The sequence below is a fragment of the Suricata suricatta genome, chromosome 2, assembly GCF_006229205.1.
Source record: "Suricata suricatta isolate VVHF042 chromosome 2, meerkat_22Aug2017_6uvM2_HiC, whole genome shotgun sequence".
NCBI lineage: Eukaryota > Metazoa > Chordata > Mammalia > Carnivora > Herpestidae > Suricata > Suricata suricatta.
In genome coordinates, this window is record NC_043701.1 from 138046459 (window position 1) to 138064582 (window position 18124).

Sequence of the window (18124 nt, forward strand, 5' to 3'; positions counted from 1 at the left end):
TTGACTCTTTGGTGGATTTTTGCCTATTGTGATTTAATTCTGTCCAAATCAGTTTTCATCTGGATCTGATTTCATTGTTTCTAGATCTTCTTTCCCAATATTTAATCTTCACAAAGAATATGGGATTGTAACTACTAGTTGATAATGTTCCAGAGCCATAAGTTATTGCCTTGATTTTCTTGCTACATTTCCTCCTTTTAATCTTTTTGCATCATATATATATATATATGTGTGTGTGTTTGTGTGTGTGTGTGTGTGTATACACACGAATTTGCTCCCCAACATCACTTCCATCTTCCAAGAACACACTGTCCATATCCATGGTAGAAATGGAAAAGTCTTAAGGCAGTTTCAGTAAGACAAGGGATGATCTATAGCTATCTATCTATCTATCTATCTATCTCTATCTAGTGCTATAAGTTGTTTAGAAATGTTTAGGGAACTTCATGGATCTATGCGATCCTGCTTCTGGCATACCATCTATTCCTTTAACTAATGGTCGAGAATCCCTTCATTTATTCATTCTTTTACTCATCAAATATTTACAGAACTGGAATCCTTCAAGCCATTTCCTACTCAGGTATTCTTGCCAACACCTGAAGCCCAGCCAAGGGTGCCAGCATGCTGCATTTCTGACCTTGGAGGGAAGGAAGGCAGCCCCCATGTCCTTTCTTGACTGAGTGCAATCCAATAGGCCCCAGTCCAGAGAGATGCCATTGGCCAAAGTGGAGATCACTTTAATGCAAGCAGTCAGCTCCACTCCCAGGAGATGGCCCACAGCCTGTGGTCTGCAGATGCCCCTTGACACACTGTTGGTGCATCTTGAGTGGCTCCAGCTCCGGGCAGCAGTCTTTCTCACTTTGCTCAGTCTCTCAGTGCACCCGGCCATCCCGAATACAGATCTGCTTCAGAAGCTTCCACTTGGAGTTTGCAGAGTTTTCTCTAGGAATCTTTGGAATACTCTCTGGGATATTTGCTAGTATTCACATTGCTCTATTGAAAGGGATAGAATGGGGGGGCCTTCAGGTTTAGCAGAAGAGGTGAGAGGGGCTTCTTGATTGTGATTTCCCTTGTTTGCAGGAGGATAGCTTTTTCTGTAGATGACGAAGTGAGATGGTCAGAGAAGAAAGGTCTCTGAGTGTCCAGATCCTTCACCTACTTTGTCTGAGCTGGACTCCAGAAGTATGTCTCCTCAGACCAAGAGTCTATGCACATGTCTAGAATCTCCCTCCAAACCAGGCACCGTCTAGCCATTTAAAAAAAAAATGTTTTTTGTTTAATGTTCTCTGAGATTTTAAATGTGAGGTTCTGACAATGCTGGCCTTGTTTCTGCACATAGATTCCTCTTGGGAAAATAGTTGGCTGGGGAAGCAGAACCCTTGTAAGTAAATGTGGGGGTGAAGGATTCCCTGATTATCTAGGTAATTCAATACATTGGTTTGGAAGAAAGCCCCTGAGAGAGGAAAAACACACAGCCAGTTGCATGGGTACGTTCTGCCTCATCCACCTCCAAAGTTGCATTCTCAGCACGCATGCCCCAGCACTGTCATGGAACCCAGGACTCTAGTGCTTTTCTGGGTTGTTTTCATGACCCTTTGGGGTCAATGGCATGCACAAATCCTACAGCCAGGGACGGCGGATATACAGCCACGATGAACAAAAAGGTCTTGTGAACAGGGAAGAAGATTGTGTCATGGTACTAAGAGATGCCACAGGACTTCCTCAGATTTCGTGTGGCAGTACTTCACAGGAAGTGTGTTCCATATTTCCACTGGAGTGGGATAAGTGGTTGAAAACTCTGGTGAATTTTCAGTGAATGGGATGTGAAGTACTTTATTATTATTTTTTCCTCCATGGATGTAAGGAGACATGCTGTCTCTCTGAGAAAGACCCGGAGAGAAGAGTCTCACTGCCATGAAAAATAATTTTCATGAGCTCTAGCTGAAGCTACCACTTGGAGCTTGAGCCAAGACCTTCGGGGCCGGTCACATGTCCCTGCTGATGGTGCTCACTTGCTTTGTTTCTGCTGCCCAGGCTGGGCCGATACCGCTCACGGCAGCAGTTGGGAGCTATCTGCATCACACACACTCAAAAGACATGAGTCTTATTGGAAATGGAGAAGCCGGTGAGGGAGTAAGAAGAAATAGGGGTTCGAGAAGGAAAAGAGATGGCACTCCCCCAAGACTGGGGGATAGTGGATGGAGCCTGGTAGGTCTCCAGTTCCAGCCAAGGCTTTAGTAAATTCCCCTCCAAATAGGAGTCCAAATAGGAATCGCGACTGCTGGGTTAGCTGGGGAGAATTAAGCTCAAGAAACTTAACGAATGCAACTCAACTGCTTCAGAGCCATTAATTAAACTTTCTTTAAGAAGATTTTTAATTTGTTGGATCTGCATTTGGATAATGTGCTTCAGCTGCAGTCCCGGAGGCTAGAGCTCCAGCCTTCCTTCCCAGGGTTCCTAGAGCAGCTCTCTAGGTCTCCTCCTACCACAGCCTCCCCTCCTTGGTCTTCCCCACCCTCAGGGGGAGTCTCTCAACTGTGCCTCAGCAGGCCAGCCCCTCCTTCCACAGCTGCCTTCGAGGCTACACTTCCTAAAACAAAGTCTCTGTGGTCCTTTTCCAGATCAAACACTCTGAATGCTTTCTATGGTATTGCAAAGTGAGAACAAAACCCCTTCAGGGCCCCTCTCCCAGGGAACCGGTCTTAGGCTCCAGCCAAACCGGGTGAGCAGCTGTTCAACTGGGGAGTATCTGAGGAACTCAACTTGCTCCACAGCCTGGATGGAGGCACCCATCTTGCTCTAGATTCCCAGCTCCACCTATTGACTCAGGCAGGTCCTGAAGCAAGTTATTGAACCTTTCTGTGCCTTAGTTGCCTCGTCTGTAAATGGCACAGTTTATAGCCACCTCAGTTTACAGCTGCCTCAACTGCAAATAACAGGTACTACCTCGTGAAAAGGATTAAATTAATATATATATATATACATATATATATATATATATATATATATATATATACAGGACATAGTGTCTACAATGCAGAAAATGGTATGTATTAAAGTAACACCATATACACATGTATATTTGTACACACACATACACCCTGGCTGTCCTGACAGAGCACCTTGCACACAGTAAGAACTGACCTTACACAAAGCCTCGTCTTAATGTGAATCTAAGCGAAGCTCTAGCCTAAAACTGCCACCTTAAGAAGCCTCGGGGCCTGCACAACGAGGATAAATGTAACAACAGATCTGCCTGGAGAGTGGACCTTTACTCGGATAAGACAGAAATTTCAACCTCTTCTCAACAAGGGAAAGGAAGTTTTCAGCAAACCTTAGCAAGCCTCACCCTCCTCACGGATGAGTCTGATCTGTGTATAATCTCCACATCCACTCCCCTCTGAAAATGGTTCCTGCTATGCTCATTGCTTCTAAGGCTTACACCGAGTCAACAATCCCAAACGCTAAGATCTTTCCTAGGAGCATGTTGGCAAATGTCTTGAATCTGTTGGGCTGGATGACAAACGCCCAGCTCAGATGAAGGAAGCCTCTGAGTGAAGCGATGAGCACCATCGGAGGAGGGGGAATCCCAGGCATGATGGGGACTAGGGGAACTGTGCCTCTAGGGCTCGCTTCCATCCGGAGGGGACTTGAAGGCAGCAGCGTGGGGTGGAGCCTCGCACTGCCGCCCCATGAGACTCTCTTCAGTGACTTAACACCATTATTGGTCTGATACTAATTTGAGACGATGCCCAATCGCATCACAACAAATTAACCACAGGCACGCAATGGCAATCAACTCAGGGGGCTATCCTGAACACCGGCTGGGGGATTCCCTGTCTCCACAAGCCGCACGCTCCCACAGATGTTTCTAAAAGCCTCTTCCCAGAGGCCCATTTAGAGAGAAATTAAATGCAACTTTGACTTAATTAACGTTTTAAATGATAATGAATACAATGTAGATTCATAGGAGGCATTTACATTGTGTTGTAAAATTGATAAAAATTTAATAACTCTTTGTTAATAAGTTATGTCTCCCCAGACCCATAAAGCCTAAGGCACTGCAAACTCCAGACTGGGTCTAATCCGGGCTCCTGATGCAGGTGGAGGAAGGAGGCAGAGATGGACCTGACATTTGCTCCAAGCCTGCTCTAATTCAAACCTCTGCTTGTTCATCAGTACTTTATTTCATACAGTAAAGGTCAGGATTTGGGCTCAAGGCAGAGCCTTGACAAAAAAACTCAAGTGAAAGGCGGACTGGCCCTGGCATCTGTCGCCTGAGATAGTGGAGGAGGGAGGGAGATGGAGAGCTAACTGGCCACATCTGTCCCGCACCACGGAGGTAAGAGGGAGAATCTGCTGCCTGCCTGGTGGTAGGGGCTGTCAGGCTGAGTAACGTGACAAGCGGCCACTGTCCTGAGTAAAAATGCAAACATAATTTCCATGTCACCTTGCAGAAGGACCTCTGCTCAGCCTACTTGTGGCATGCCAACGCCGTTTCTAGTTTGTCCTTGAAGAGCCGAGTCACTTATTAAAGTGTCGTACTCCTGGGAAGGGAGGTGTCAAGTGACAGAGGGACACACGAGGGACCCTTCTGTCTTTCCTCATTCTGACCTTTCTACTTCTTGTCTCCTAACTCTGTTTCAAGGGATTTCTTTTGAAAAATTGGCTGCCTTTTGCCTTAATATTCCCTCTCTCATTCATCTATAGGAGGTGGCTCTTCATAGAATATTTAGCGTAAAGAATTCAACAACACCTTTTGTGGGAGAAGCACAACGAGGTCCCGAAGTACAAGTCAACTACATCACCAGACACCGAACTAAAGAAAGGATCTATTTATTATGAATGAAAACTTTAGAGATAGGAATTTGAAGGGGATTCTTTTCAAAGGAAATTTTGCCCATGATTTTGTGGCTTACAATGCTGAATCAACCAGCTGACCAGTGTGGAAGCACCCGGAAGGCATATTTCCAATCAACCCATTGCTAAATGTAGCTACCACAAAATCAAGTGAGAGGCATTAGCGTTTGTAACCTTGCTTGCTACCAACAAAGACACCCTCCCAGCCACATGTTAGTCTCTTGCAATGATTAAATGGCTGTCTGGCCCTATTTGCCTCCCTGTTTTCATGTCCAGCAGTGAAGTGCAAATGGCCAATTCAGGGAGTGTGGACCCGGGCTAGAGCTAGAGTGAAATCCAAAAGCTGCTTCAGTATTTACTGTCGTGGATATAGAGAAGGAGAGGGGGAGAGGGAGGAAGAGACAGAGAGACAGAGCATACCAGCATGCACAAGAAAAATAGAAGAAATTGCAGACCCAGAATGAATGGGCTTAAAGAATGCATGGAAAACTATGACTAGCTGAGTTTCCTTCAGCTCTTCTGTTTCTATCGTTTTATCACTGATGGTCATGGTGGGAAGAGTCTTTGGTTTCAGGGCCCAGAAGTAAAATAAACAAATACAATTCGGGGGAGGAGGGGAGAGCCTGAGGAAGTCACCCAAAACTACACATAAAAAGGAATCAGATAATGATAGGCTGTTGATTTTTAAATACGGCTTATTAACTCAAATCCCTCCTTAACAGGCGTTGGAGACTGTCCGCGCAGGGCGTGTCCTGTTATAGACATTTTCCTAGAGCTATTTCCACCCCTTGCCCTCGTATCTGATTTTATGTACTTCAAAATGCCATTAGTTCACTCAAGTGACTTTAGTTCTATTGACAATGTTAATTCTCTGCCTGTACAAACCAAAGGCTACTCGGAATAAGCTGATTTTTGTTTATTATCTGACAAGACTCAAGATTACACTAAACTGATTTTGGTATGTGTCCCTTCAACCTAATGGTATTGGACTTGTCCTCTCAATTTAACCATTGGAGTTGAATGCCTCCTTGTATTATATTTATTCCCAAAATAAAAGTCATGTGCCATTTAAAATTAGCTACAGTAGTTGGCAAAAGGGTGTTCATAATTGCGCAGGTTTAAACTATTAGTAAATTGAAAGGTGGGTGTGAGTGATCGCATGTGAACTTTAGCTAAAAACTATTTCCAAGTGCAAGTCTAAAGATCTGTTTCTCTTTCAGCACATGATGAGTTTTTTCATGCCAGGGCTGCTGACGGTTTGTGGCCGGCACCGTGTCACACAGGTCTCAGGAGGTTTGAGTCAATAGGGTCCCATGTTGACACTGCATTATAATTTTCATTGTCCCTTTCTATTAGACTTAGCAATCAGATACGAGGCAAGACTGAAATAAAAGAATAAATTCTGAACAGAGAAAAAGCACTATTTTACAAACTTGTATGAAGGGGAAATGGCCCTGATTAGAACTTATATCTATATTTACCTGTGTGTGTGTGTGTGTGTGTGTGTGTGTGTGTGTCGCTAGACATAATTTTTTATATATATATTTGATAGTACTAGGACCTAGCCACTTGTAAAAACTCTAGGCCCATATCATGCTGGTGTCCTTTTCTGGTTCTTCTGCCCAGGGTCATCCAGAGTAGAAACAAAACTAGGATGATCAGAAAATGAAGCTATGTCCATCGATTCCAGCCTACCAAACAGACCAATTCTGTCTTGCCAAAAACATAGTCTTGGATGAATACTTCTGGTCACTATTTGTTTTACTCTTCTGACACTGTTTTTTTTACTTTTTTTGTAAAGGAGTCCTTCTTCTCTGAAGATCTTTCTGTCTGCACAGTCTGACCTTACATCTCTTGTATTCAAAAGAAAACAACAGTTGGAGCAGAACAGGACTTTGCAGCAACCGATCCTCAAAGATGGGCCACACCCCCAAGAAGAGGTGCCGGAGCAAGCGGGCCCTGCTGTTAGAAGGTGGATTTTTAAAACTGTTTGAACACTTTTAATATATTACTACTCCTCTGGGAACTGGCCACTTTTCTTCCCACTTCAGAAAACACATAATGGGACTTTGTGTTTCAATTTAACGTCCCTTGAAAACGGAAATCTTTCCTCTTCTGAGAAAAAAAAACAAAACACCAAGGAGGGAGACTAAAGGCAAGAGAGAAATGAATTAGGCAGTCTCCAAAGAGCACTGGCTCAACTGGGAAACTGCGACCAAAGCAAAGCTCCATAATAATATAATGACCTTTAATGAGTGTCTTGGGAAACAATACAGCCCCAGCATAAAAGACAAAGGGCAAAACCCATCAGGGCTCTGCTGACACTAATTCAAAATGATTTTCAGAACAACTGAAGAATGTAAGAGAAGTAATCTGATCCGCCCATCTGACCTCACTTTGATTCAAGGGCCCTTCTCCTGCCATTTCTAATTGTCAAACCCCCTACATTTCACATCTGCTCATATTTAATGAAAAGCCCACTCTCGCCACTGCTCTTTGAGTCCACCAGCTCTGTCAAGCGGGCACCACCCAACCCCACCACCAGCAAGGGGAGCCCAGGGATTGCTATTGGAGCTCTGCCAGTAGAGTTCTGCATAAGGATAGACATTTTTTAATTGGAGAAGAAGGGTTTATGTGGGTACATGCAGGGGTTCAAGTTGGAGTGGATTTTTCCAACGTATTGTTAATGGTCAAAGGTGAGAGGACTCACACAGGGGTGGAGGAAATCTGCTTTTGTTTGATGGTGTGAGGACGGCGGGAAGACTGATGAAACAGAGGAGGTGACCCCTCCCACCCCCGAGCTGTCAGTACCAGTTATGGCTTCAACACACAGCCCAGAGCTCCATGTTTTCCACGGTGGGGCTGATTTAGGAGGGAGGGAGGGACAGCAATCTCACACACAGGATGTCTCTGAGAGGATGGGACAATCCCGCCCTAAGTTTTTCTTCTCCTGGCCTCCATCAATGCTTGGATTAAATTGCAGAGCTGAGAAATCCCTCCAATTATGGTTTCTCTTGGATGAAATGGAAATTACACACACTGGGTATCATGGGCCCCACACAGGGGACACACGTTTTGCTGGGATCAGTATGGGTAGCCCAGTGCCAAGACAGGACCACATACAGCCTGAATGGCTCCTTCCTTTTCGCCACTGACTCTCTAGCCAAGGTTTTAGAGCCTAGTGGTTATCTGAACACAGAAAAAGTTGTGCCTTAGGCAGACGGGTAACCCCATGGCTTGTGGTTATTTTCGCTGCCATCAGTCAAAGTTGTGGCGAAACTGTGCCACCATAGTTCTTTCCTATGCTCCTTCCTCACTGGATCCTGTCTTTGAACCCAGGGTCTTGCCACACATAGCGGACCAATTCCTTGTGTGGCTGTGACCGAGTTCACCTTGCAGTGTCATGGGAACTAACAAGAACTCTCACAAGAATAAAGGGGTAAAAGTTCACACTGTGGCATTTGTATAAAAGGAAACCTCCTTCCTAGGATTTTAAGCTAATGTGGTTGGGACAGTCCAAAATCCCTCTCAATACAACCTCCATTAGGTATCACTTTAAAAAATGAATCCTGTTTCTTGACACTCTTCTGGAAGAACAGTGAATCACGAATGAGAAAGGATGGTTCTCTCCTTCTAAATACAACTTTCCCAAATGCCTTCTAAAACAGTTTGATGCCCAGATTTTGCCTCAGACCTGAATAGCAGGTTCAAACACCAGCACCTGACACGGCATGCCACACCAGGGCATTCAGTGAAGTCAGGGCTCCTTCAGCCCTGGGAACTTCTATGGATCACTGTCCCACAAGCACCCCATGCTGGGATCACCTTTGACAACCGCACAAGTGAATCAGTAAGTTCTTCACGGGAATAAATGCTCAACAGGAAAGTGCCCTTCCCTTTCCCTCACCCCCTCATTGCCAACATGAATTTACTCCTGCTGGTGAAAGTTTATTTCAACCAGCTCTGGGCACTGAGAAGGGGAGAGAACAGGTGGCAATATGGTTACCAATAAATGTGTCAGGTGCTTTCCAGAGGAAGGGATGAAGCACAGGACAGAGAATTATCATCTACCTCTCATGCTACCAAAAATGTGATAAACTTAGAGCCACACTGGAAGACAGCCAAGTCCTCACGTGAAATATAACGTCTTCAGCTCTTAGATCGGGACCCGTATCTCAGTGTACAAGCTAGAGCTTCCAGTGACATCACCGTGAACCATGTCAGTGAAATACATGCAAAGACCATCATGAAGAACAAGGAAGAGGGAGGCCTCAGACACCTGGTGTGTCTCAGTGCTGCCAGCTGCAAGACCCTGACTGGTTCACTAACATCTCTGAACTTGTGAGTAACAAAGAAGACTGGCCTCTAAGCCCGGTGCAAAGGATTCTGGGAAATCATGGCATTTCATTGCTTACAGTTTGGGTTATTTGGAGCCACAATGGCTACAGAAGACCTTAGTTCAACAGAAGTTCCTATTTTGGGAAAAATAATGATCCTTTGAACTAGTCATCTTTTTGAGAAGAGCCCTAGGCTTCACCAGTCAACATAGGCTTACAGATTTAGAATATTCTTTCCTAGGACATAGGACACAATCTGGCACTGGAGGAATGAGCTACAAGTTAGGAAGACAAGGTAAAAGAAAAATAAAAGAGATCCATATTCATCCTAGCTCTGTTGTATTTTGGAAATGATTTAAGCTCACTAAAAGCAACTGAAGGGTAGAGTTGGCCTCTTCTTTCTACTTGCGTCCTCTCCTTCCTCCCTCCAACCCAATCTGGTATAGAGCCTTTACCCAAATATGAAGATATGCATTTCCACACATTTTTGTATTAATATGGTATTTGATTCGCTGTCACATTAATTTCCATTTCCATTTATTTAAAGGAGAGAGAGGGAGAATATCACTAGACTAGACTATCACAGTTCCACACACCAGTAAGAGAAGCACAACGAGTTAAAAGAATGGCAAGGGGGCCTTCCCCAACATGGACACAGGGACACAGCAGCGAGGACAACACACCAGTCACCACACACAAGGCCACACTGGGAAGAAGACATCAGCCCGACGGACTCACAGAACCACACGGCACGACACAAGACGGGCATGATACCACAGACAGCACAGACACGGAACTCCGGGAGTCGGGGTTAAACTTACAGGCACGGAAACTGGTGGAGCAATCATTAACAGAGACAGAAGAAAGTGGGAAGGTTCTCTCAAGGGTGTCCATGTTACCACGCACACGGCCTGACATGCACGAGCAGTCACGCTCAGAACGTCCGCAATCAAAACAACATGCCCGTCTCATTCTCTTGTAGATGGACATCTTGGCTATAACCATGTGGTTGGATGGGAGGAGAGGAAGAGCGGTAGTTAATGGCAAGGTCACACACAGCAAGGCAGCTAGAAGGGAGCTAGAGGGATTTAACACAGGTCTTAGTTCACATTAACAGTCTTGACCCAGAAAAAAATGCAGAGTGACTGCTGGTAACAGTTTGGTTGTACATCAAAAAAAGCAGCGAAAATATAAATTGCCTGTATAGTTCCCCAAGGCTGCTGGGTATTATTTTTCTCCCCTAGGTAAAGCGGGTGACTAAAGGAAAAGGGCATGGCTGATTACAATCGGGTTCTTGGATGAGAAGAAGAGCATGTTAGAGACAGCAAAAATGTAACCGACATTTTTCCCCTGGCGCAATTAATACAGGAGGTCAAAATATACACACAGCCAATCAATTAATTGCTTATTTGGTACAATAAATGGTTTTTGCGAGTTGCAAAATATCTAATATGTAGGCTTTCTAATTTCCATCCATTTCTGGGCATTAGGCAGAGCCTAGGACAAGCTTTCATCAAATTAGATGTGAAACGATTACATGTTAATATAGAATCTGAGGATGCCTCTGCTGAACTTCCCCAGAGTGAGTTTACATGATGCCTACAGGAATTTAAATTTACTCTTGACAGAACAAATATCCAAATCTGTCCATATAAGAAATGCAGCTACTCAAGGCTAACGCTGCGTATTTGACATTAAAGGCAGTTCACAAATAAGAAATCACCAAAAGCATATGAGATGTTGGTCTATTGGAATGCATTTAGCTACTCATGGGTGTATTTTCTTCTTAAAGCTGGGAGAGTCTGAAAATCGCATCTGCTTTTCTCTCCCTACCCACCAAAAATTCAGAAGGCCATCGGGCTATTGATTAATCATAATTTTTTTCTTACACATGAAACGTTGGCCGAAATAGATTAGAGATTATAAAACATGAAGTAAGAGATGAGGTCTCACGTAAATTACCTTATTTATATTTGCATGTAACACTGATACCTCTTCTAAACTTATATCGTAGGAGCTGGACTGCCTGCAGATCCAAGTTGCGTGCTAACCTACAAAACTTGCTGGACATCATTGTAGTGGTTCTCAAAAACACTTCACCCTATTCCTCAAGCCAATTTATATTTCAGAACAAGGAAGCTTTTTTGTGCCTCATTTTGATGCTACAACAGGCAAACGTGTTTGCTTATCACTTAGCATGACCCAGCCTGCTTCTCTCACAGGACTGGAGAAGAACTTGTATTTATTCCACACAGCATAGCCAAATAGCAAGGCTGAACTGGAGAGGTGTGATTCCCTGCGCCCACACCTTCCGTTTTAAAAGTCGTTCCACGCCCCCCCCTACTTTCTTTTTCTTTGTGGAGAATGGTTACACTCTTACTTTAAAATATGGCTTGTGGTTTTGCCCTCTTTGAATGTTACAGTCACCAGGAAGAAGGGTTTAAATCTCTCAAATGGGTCAAGTCCTGTTCTAAGACCTTTATGGCTTGCCATCCAGTGTATTTGTCAAGCAGGGGTAACGTTATGATTGTGAAGAACAGGCACTGGGGGAGATGAATGAGAGATTCATTCCTGTAAACTTGGCTCCCATTTTTAGTGACATGTTCTTTTAGCATCCTCGCTAGCCGGTCATTCAGATCATCACCATGCAGCCTCAGCCCTCTTCGGTGCATGGCACACATCATTCCTGAGCTGAGCTTTTACCAAAAAAAAAAAAAAAAAAAGGTCCACTATAGCATTTGAATTGGAAGACTTTAGAAGGCATGGCATGAATGCCCAGACAGTAGTGGCTGAAGTCAAGAAAGAGGAAAAAGTCTCCAGCCGAAGCCATAAAAATAAAGTTATTTTACATGCATCCAGATCTGTTGTACAACTTGGAGACGGCTCGCTTGTTTTTTGCTTAGTTCTTTTACTGGAAATATTGATTTGTGATTTACACAGAGGAGGGAAACAAAGATGATTTTTTTGTTTCACTGTAAATAAATTGTTTTGAAAAAAATTTAATCAAATGCTGTAGCAGAAGAGAAGCCCATCAAACTCTGAAACGCTATGCTTCTCATTAGCAACAGCCCCTGGTTTTCATTTCCATACTGCCATTTTGGGTCATACACAATAATAGAATCTGACACATTTATAGGGAAAGAGAGTTCCTCTATGTATACCCGTCTTTAAGGACAAGGGGAGGGAGAATGAGGCAGGATAACTTTTGAAATGATTCTGTCAGAGGTAAGCCCATCCTAATGGGTGATTTTTAGCCTTGTACTTGATAAGGGCTTTGGGAGGAAACAGAACTTCAACCCAGTGACTCTCAGGAACTGTTTGCAACTGTTATTCCTGGCTGTTCTGAAGACCATGCATTGTTCTAAAATTTCATATTGTTAGCATGCAGGAACAGGCTGAAACTGGTAATCGAAGCAGCAAAAAACCATTTGCTATAAGAAGATTAAATGTTAATTATAAGCAGTCACATTCCAAAGCAGCATATGCATAAAAAAGCAAACATGCTATTACTCGTCATTCCTCCCCAGTCATCACTTTTACACTCACACCAAATACAAAATAGAAATCTCAGAAGACACATAAACACTACCACACACACACACACACACACACACACACACACACACAAACCCAGCAAGAATGATCAATGAGAGGCTCAAAGACAAGACAGAAACAGTTAAAAATGATTGAGCCCCACATGTTGACAAACCTTTGTGAATTACAATGTCTAGACCAAGGTACCACCGGCCTGGAGGGTGGCTCTCACTCTACTTCTGGAATAGTCCATTTTCATGGACATCCCCGCCCCTCAGATGTCTTCACCTATATACACTTCTGGGTCCACCTTCTTAAAAGGAAAGGCCCGTGACCTCCCTTCTGGTGGAGTGATTCATCAGGCTTGAAGGGGGTGCATCCCACTAGGAAGAGCCTTCTGTTGTGCCATTAGCTGAGTCATGAGCCTGAACAAGTGCTCTAACTAAAAATGCTTGAGGATTTCCCTGCTTGGTGGTAGCTGTTTCAGAATACATGAACATTCTGTGTGTACAATTTTACTCTTAGGTTGTAAAATAAAATTATATCCAAATTAAGACTTGGACCTCCTGATTTGGAAAACACTACCCCCGGTCTCCTTCAACTTTCTCTGGCTTCCTAATCCTCCAGGTCTGTCTTAGTGAATCACAGATATTCAGAACCACTGGTGTTTCATTTCCACCTCTCCATGATTGTTTCCTTTTTCTAGAGCTGATGTAGGTTAGAAGGTTAATTTCAGATACAGAATGCCACTTAAAACTCCCAAGGTTAGGTTTCAAAGAGCAACTTCAAAAGTTTTGGTATTTATTTAAAACAGAAGTTTCTTAATCTACTCCCTGGACACATAAAGTGCCCTCTCACCTTTGGTGTTTGCTGGTTTCTGTTTTACATAGTCACCCAAAGCTCTCTTCCCAAATCCCAATCCTTAGGAAAGGGACTTTTCCCCAGGATTACAAAGTGGATCTATGAGGACATCTAGTGGATCTCTGTGGAAGAGCAGCTAGTCGACACCACCCAAACTAGCTGGCCTTTCTCTGAAAGGGAGCAGAAAGGGATTGCCTCCAAGAATTGAAATCTGTGCAGTGTCATTCCAATCCAATGGTTCTTACAATTCAACTGTGGATGTTTAGGGGGCAGTGGGGATGAGAGAATTCTAGGAGCCGGTTCCAGAGTGGGTCTTGAGCAACAACTTGCAAACACCCTAGCCATGGCCAGCAGACTGGGCCCACACCAGCCCCAGCTGGCTGGGTCTCCTCAAAGCCCTGCTGTAGCTTCCTGAGATAGGCAACAGACAAGAGTGTGTCTCTGGTAGGTGTGAATACTGTAGCTACTTGTCATTCCGTCTTAGGGCTTTTGGAAGTTTATGCTCAATTGATTGGCCCCATAGGCCAACTTAACTCCGGGAAAGCAGAAACATAAGCCTCTGGGGACTCAGTTTTCTCTTTGGCCCACATCACAAGGTTCTTGTTCTTGGGCCAGTGCCACAGATTCAAAGAGGTTATGTGGCTGCCAAGAATTAGACCCTGGGTCTCACCTTTCTCCACAGAACTGTCTTAGCAGTTTTACAATTTGAGAAAAAGCTTTTACATGCTTTCCTTCACCACAATGAAGTGGATATTCATCCAATATTTCCATTATGACTTCTATCTTTGTAGAGATAAAATACAAGTATTTCCCTAATAGACATCATCAAAGCTATCTGTTTACGCCTAAGTGTTTAAAAATGCAAGATGGCTCAGAAATACTCTTAGAGCACTTTTCCTATATTTTCGAAGGTCATGATCATGAGAAAGGAAACCTGTAGAGAAGTGGCTGCTGTAGATGTGGCTCAGTTACTGCTCTGTCCTTGCGTCAAACTGACAATCAGCTGTCAAACTCGGGCTCTCTGCTGGCTAGCCCTTCTGAGCCAAGCCTGGAATGAAGAGGGAGTTGGACTCCATCCTGTTCTCAGCACCATCTGCCTCCCACATCAGCAACCAAATTGTCAGCCAATTTCCAATTGCAGAATCTTAATTTCCAGGGAGGGTTGGAAGGGGCAGGAAAAGCAGTGCTGGACTAAGAGGCTCAGGTGGAGTTTTCCAACTGCTGAAGAAAAAGTATTTTAAGTTCAAATGGAGCAAATTCAAAGGAAGACTAATGTTGAAGGAAAAAGAGTCTGCCTTTCACTTCACTGATACTTTTTAGATCGCAATCACAGGGTTAAAATCAATCCAATGAAGGAAGGATTCATTTGAAGGCTGAACCCCAAAGCTGCCTAGCAGCAGCTAAAGTGGTAAGTAAAAGTATCCATCGAACAAAAAGTCTACCGAGGCATAGGGTTGAAACATTCGTTTGGTGTGACACTGAAAATCAGAGACCATTCTTTCCAGTCCTGTAAATGAGGAATGATGTCTTCACCATGTAAAATTCCTCCTATTAACTTCTGCAGGGAGAAGAAGGATCTTCCAGGTGGTTTTCCAAGATTATAAAGAGGGGAAAGAAAAAGCTAGTTAACATCAGTAGCTCTAAGTGTACAGAATTAGTGGATCCTGCCCTCAACACCACACTGTGGTTGAGGAAGGCAGAGGAATTTGGCACTAGGGTTGTCTGTTGATTAACATCATGTTTTCTGTCTGATTCTGAAGGATCACTAGGTACAGGGGGTGCCTCTGCAGGCATGAAAGTGCCACATGCCCTCCAGCCACCCTTCCAGGTGTTCTGCAGGGGGCCACACAATCAATTTGGGCAGTGTTGTATGATGAACTGAAGATGTCATTGATTTGTTTTGCTTGTACATTGAGCATTCTGTGCCCTCAAACTCTGAAGACTAGCCAGAACCAGATGACCCACTTGTTTGGTGCAAAGGCAATGAGCATTCTGAGTGCAGAGACTTCTCCAAATTCCAGGACCATATTCAACTGGTCTGCAGGTTGGGTCCTGTTTTCAGTAGAGTCTCATGAACATGTATAAAGACCCAGTGATGCTCCCTGTTGGAGCCACTGAATGCAACATTGCTCTGAGTCACATACAGAAACATGGGCCCTAAAATTGCCACATCTGCGGGTGAGAGGGGTCCTATTCTGTGAGTAAGTGTAGAGGCTCAGAGACTTAACATTTACTTGTTCAGACTTCTACATAGCTCCCTAATGAAATGGAACTTTCTCCTTGAGCCATCTTCTCCATCTTAAACAAGTCAATGGATCTTCCAAGATGCCTGACTAACACCCATAGAAAAATGGGGTGTGTCTTAGTGGGTACCGATTGAAAGAGAAACTTTAAAGCAAGGGAACTTCATAGACTGTAGGAAATAATTACCACTGGGGAAATACTTGTCTCTTGTAAGGTAGTTTTAACATACTTACAATCCCAAAGTTTGATGTCCAATTAATTCCTTAGCAAGCACTTTCTCATATAGAGAGGTACGTATATTGTAATAAATACATCACTCTCTCTATAAAATATCTCTGTGCTTATATATAAAAATGTTCATTTTTACATATAAAGTACTGGTACATATCATATATATATCACAACACAGGAATATATATATAGCATGTGTGTTTCCTTCAGGATAGGAATTCAAGCTCAATAGCAGAGACCAGGTAAAATTTATCAAAGGCAAGCATGACAATGACGCCCAATTGACGAGGCATCTACAGCTCTAGTGGTAATTACCTCAGCCTACTCAGCGTCCCCTAAAGGTCCCGAGACAAGGCCTTCAAGAGAAACACTGTTGTCGGGGTCTTATTTTCAAATGGAAAAATAAGACAGCGCCAGAAGCTGGCAAGAGGCTGGGGGATGGGAAGATGAACGGAGGGTGGCCCCCTGCTCTCAGGGGTCTCCAGCTCCAGGCTACACTGCAGACCGTGTTGGATGAGGGAGCCGGGGCATGATGTCACTGCTACATGCAACATAAATATCAAAAGAAAAAAAGAAACTGAAACTGTACAGAAAATAAAAGAAGTATCTCTTCTAGAGAAAGACAGGGGGAACTGGACTCCGGGCTACTGGGAACCCGTTTTACTCACAATATATCACTACCAGTGTGCAGTTAAAATAGAGTAGGGGCCGTATTCCAAGGCAGCAAAGAGGAAAAAAAAATAAATCAAAAATATGTCAATGATTAGAAGTTCAAGAAAATTCCTTCAAACACATCAATTCAGACATGACTTGTCCCCTAGGAGTCCACCCTTCGGCAAACTTTTACAGGCTGGGGGAAAAAATGTAAATCATTAGACCAAGTTTGTTATACAGAAGAAGAAAATGGGTAAATAGTAGTTTCTCAGAGCTTGCTCCTTGGCCAGACAGCTGAATTTGACTCTCTTCCTTGATGGAATGCTATGAAGAAATGGAAAGAAATGCAAAAGTTAAACTATACTACCACAGGATTTCCAGACGGAATGCCCACACTCGAGATGGCTCCAGACAGTATGGCATGAAATGTTTAAGGTGAATGGGGAGCATGGGGGTGGGGATAGGAGGGAAGAGCGAGGTTGGAAGGGGAGGGTTAGGAAGCTGCGGATACAGAGCACTGACTGTCATCAGCTCTGCCCTCATGGAGATGTACTGTTCCAGGATGAATTATGAACACCTGGCCTGACAGGCTTGGACAAATGTGTATGGGGGTGATCTGCCCTCTCCAACTTGGGGCACCAGGCCATGTGCATTCAAAGGCACAGGAACAACCCCCACCCCACTCCCACCCTCGATACATTATATTCACAAGCCTAGCTCCTTCTCCTGAAAGTTTCTTTGCAACCAAAACCTATCTTCCCCAATTTCCTGACTTGCCTGGTATGCATGGGGAGGCCCATGTTCAATAAGTCACTCTATTCTGACCCACTCCTTACACATGCACATCTGCATCCTGCCCTCTGTAACACAGGCTGCTGTGGCCTTTTAATTGGGAAGAACAATATTTGGACAATTTTGATTGTTATCAAACATTAACCTCACAGCCGGGGGCCTCTATGAGATGAGTCCAAGAGGGAAAGGGGTACGGAGAGACAGGGGCAAGACCTCTGTCATGCTGGCTTAGCTCTGAGAGGCAGTACTTCTGTGGCAATCCATGCCATGCATGGTGAGAGATCAGACCCTTCACTAGCTGAACCAGCTTTAATGGGAATGAAGAGAATAAAATTATTTCCAACAGTTACATGGTTCTCCCTCCAGGATGAAGCTAAAGTCAGCTGCTGTGCGCTAGCTTGGAACCAGGGTGGAAAAAATAACCTAGAGAGCTCCTCATTTCTAGGGACTTAAAGAACTTTCTGCTGAGTTCCACTGCAGTGGAACATTCCAGTATCAGAGCAGGGATCAGAGACACTTTGTTTCCATCATTCTGCCTTCTACCCTCACCTTCTTAGAGCCTATTCTCTATCCAGTCACAATGGAGGTCATCCCATATGGGAACTGATGAT

The 18124-nt window shown here is 44.0% G+C and overlaps 1 protein-coding gene across 1 annotated transcript in view; it reads right to left on the reverse strand.

Annotated features, from left to right (window-relative positions):
- Nucleotides 1-18124, reverse strand: part of KCNMA1 (potassium calcium-activated channel subfamily M alpha 1) — a 507555-nt gene that overhangs the window by 114258 nt on the left and 375173 nt on the right. Inside the window, exon 20 of the mRNA XM_029919828.1 lies at nt 16736-16744. Within this exon, the coding sequence (XP_029775688.1) occupies nt 16736-16744 (9 nt within the window). The remainder of the gene's footprint in view (nt 1-16735; nt 16745-18124) is intronic.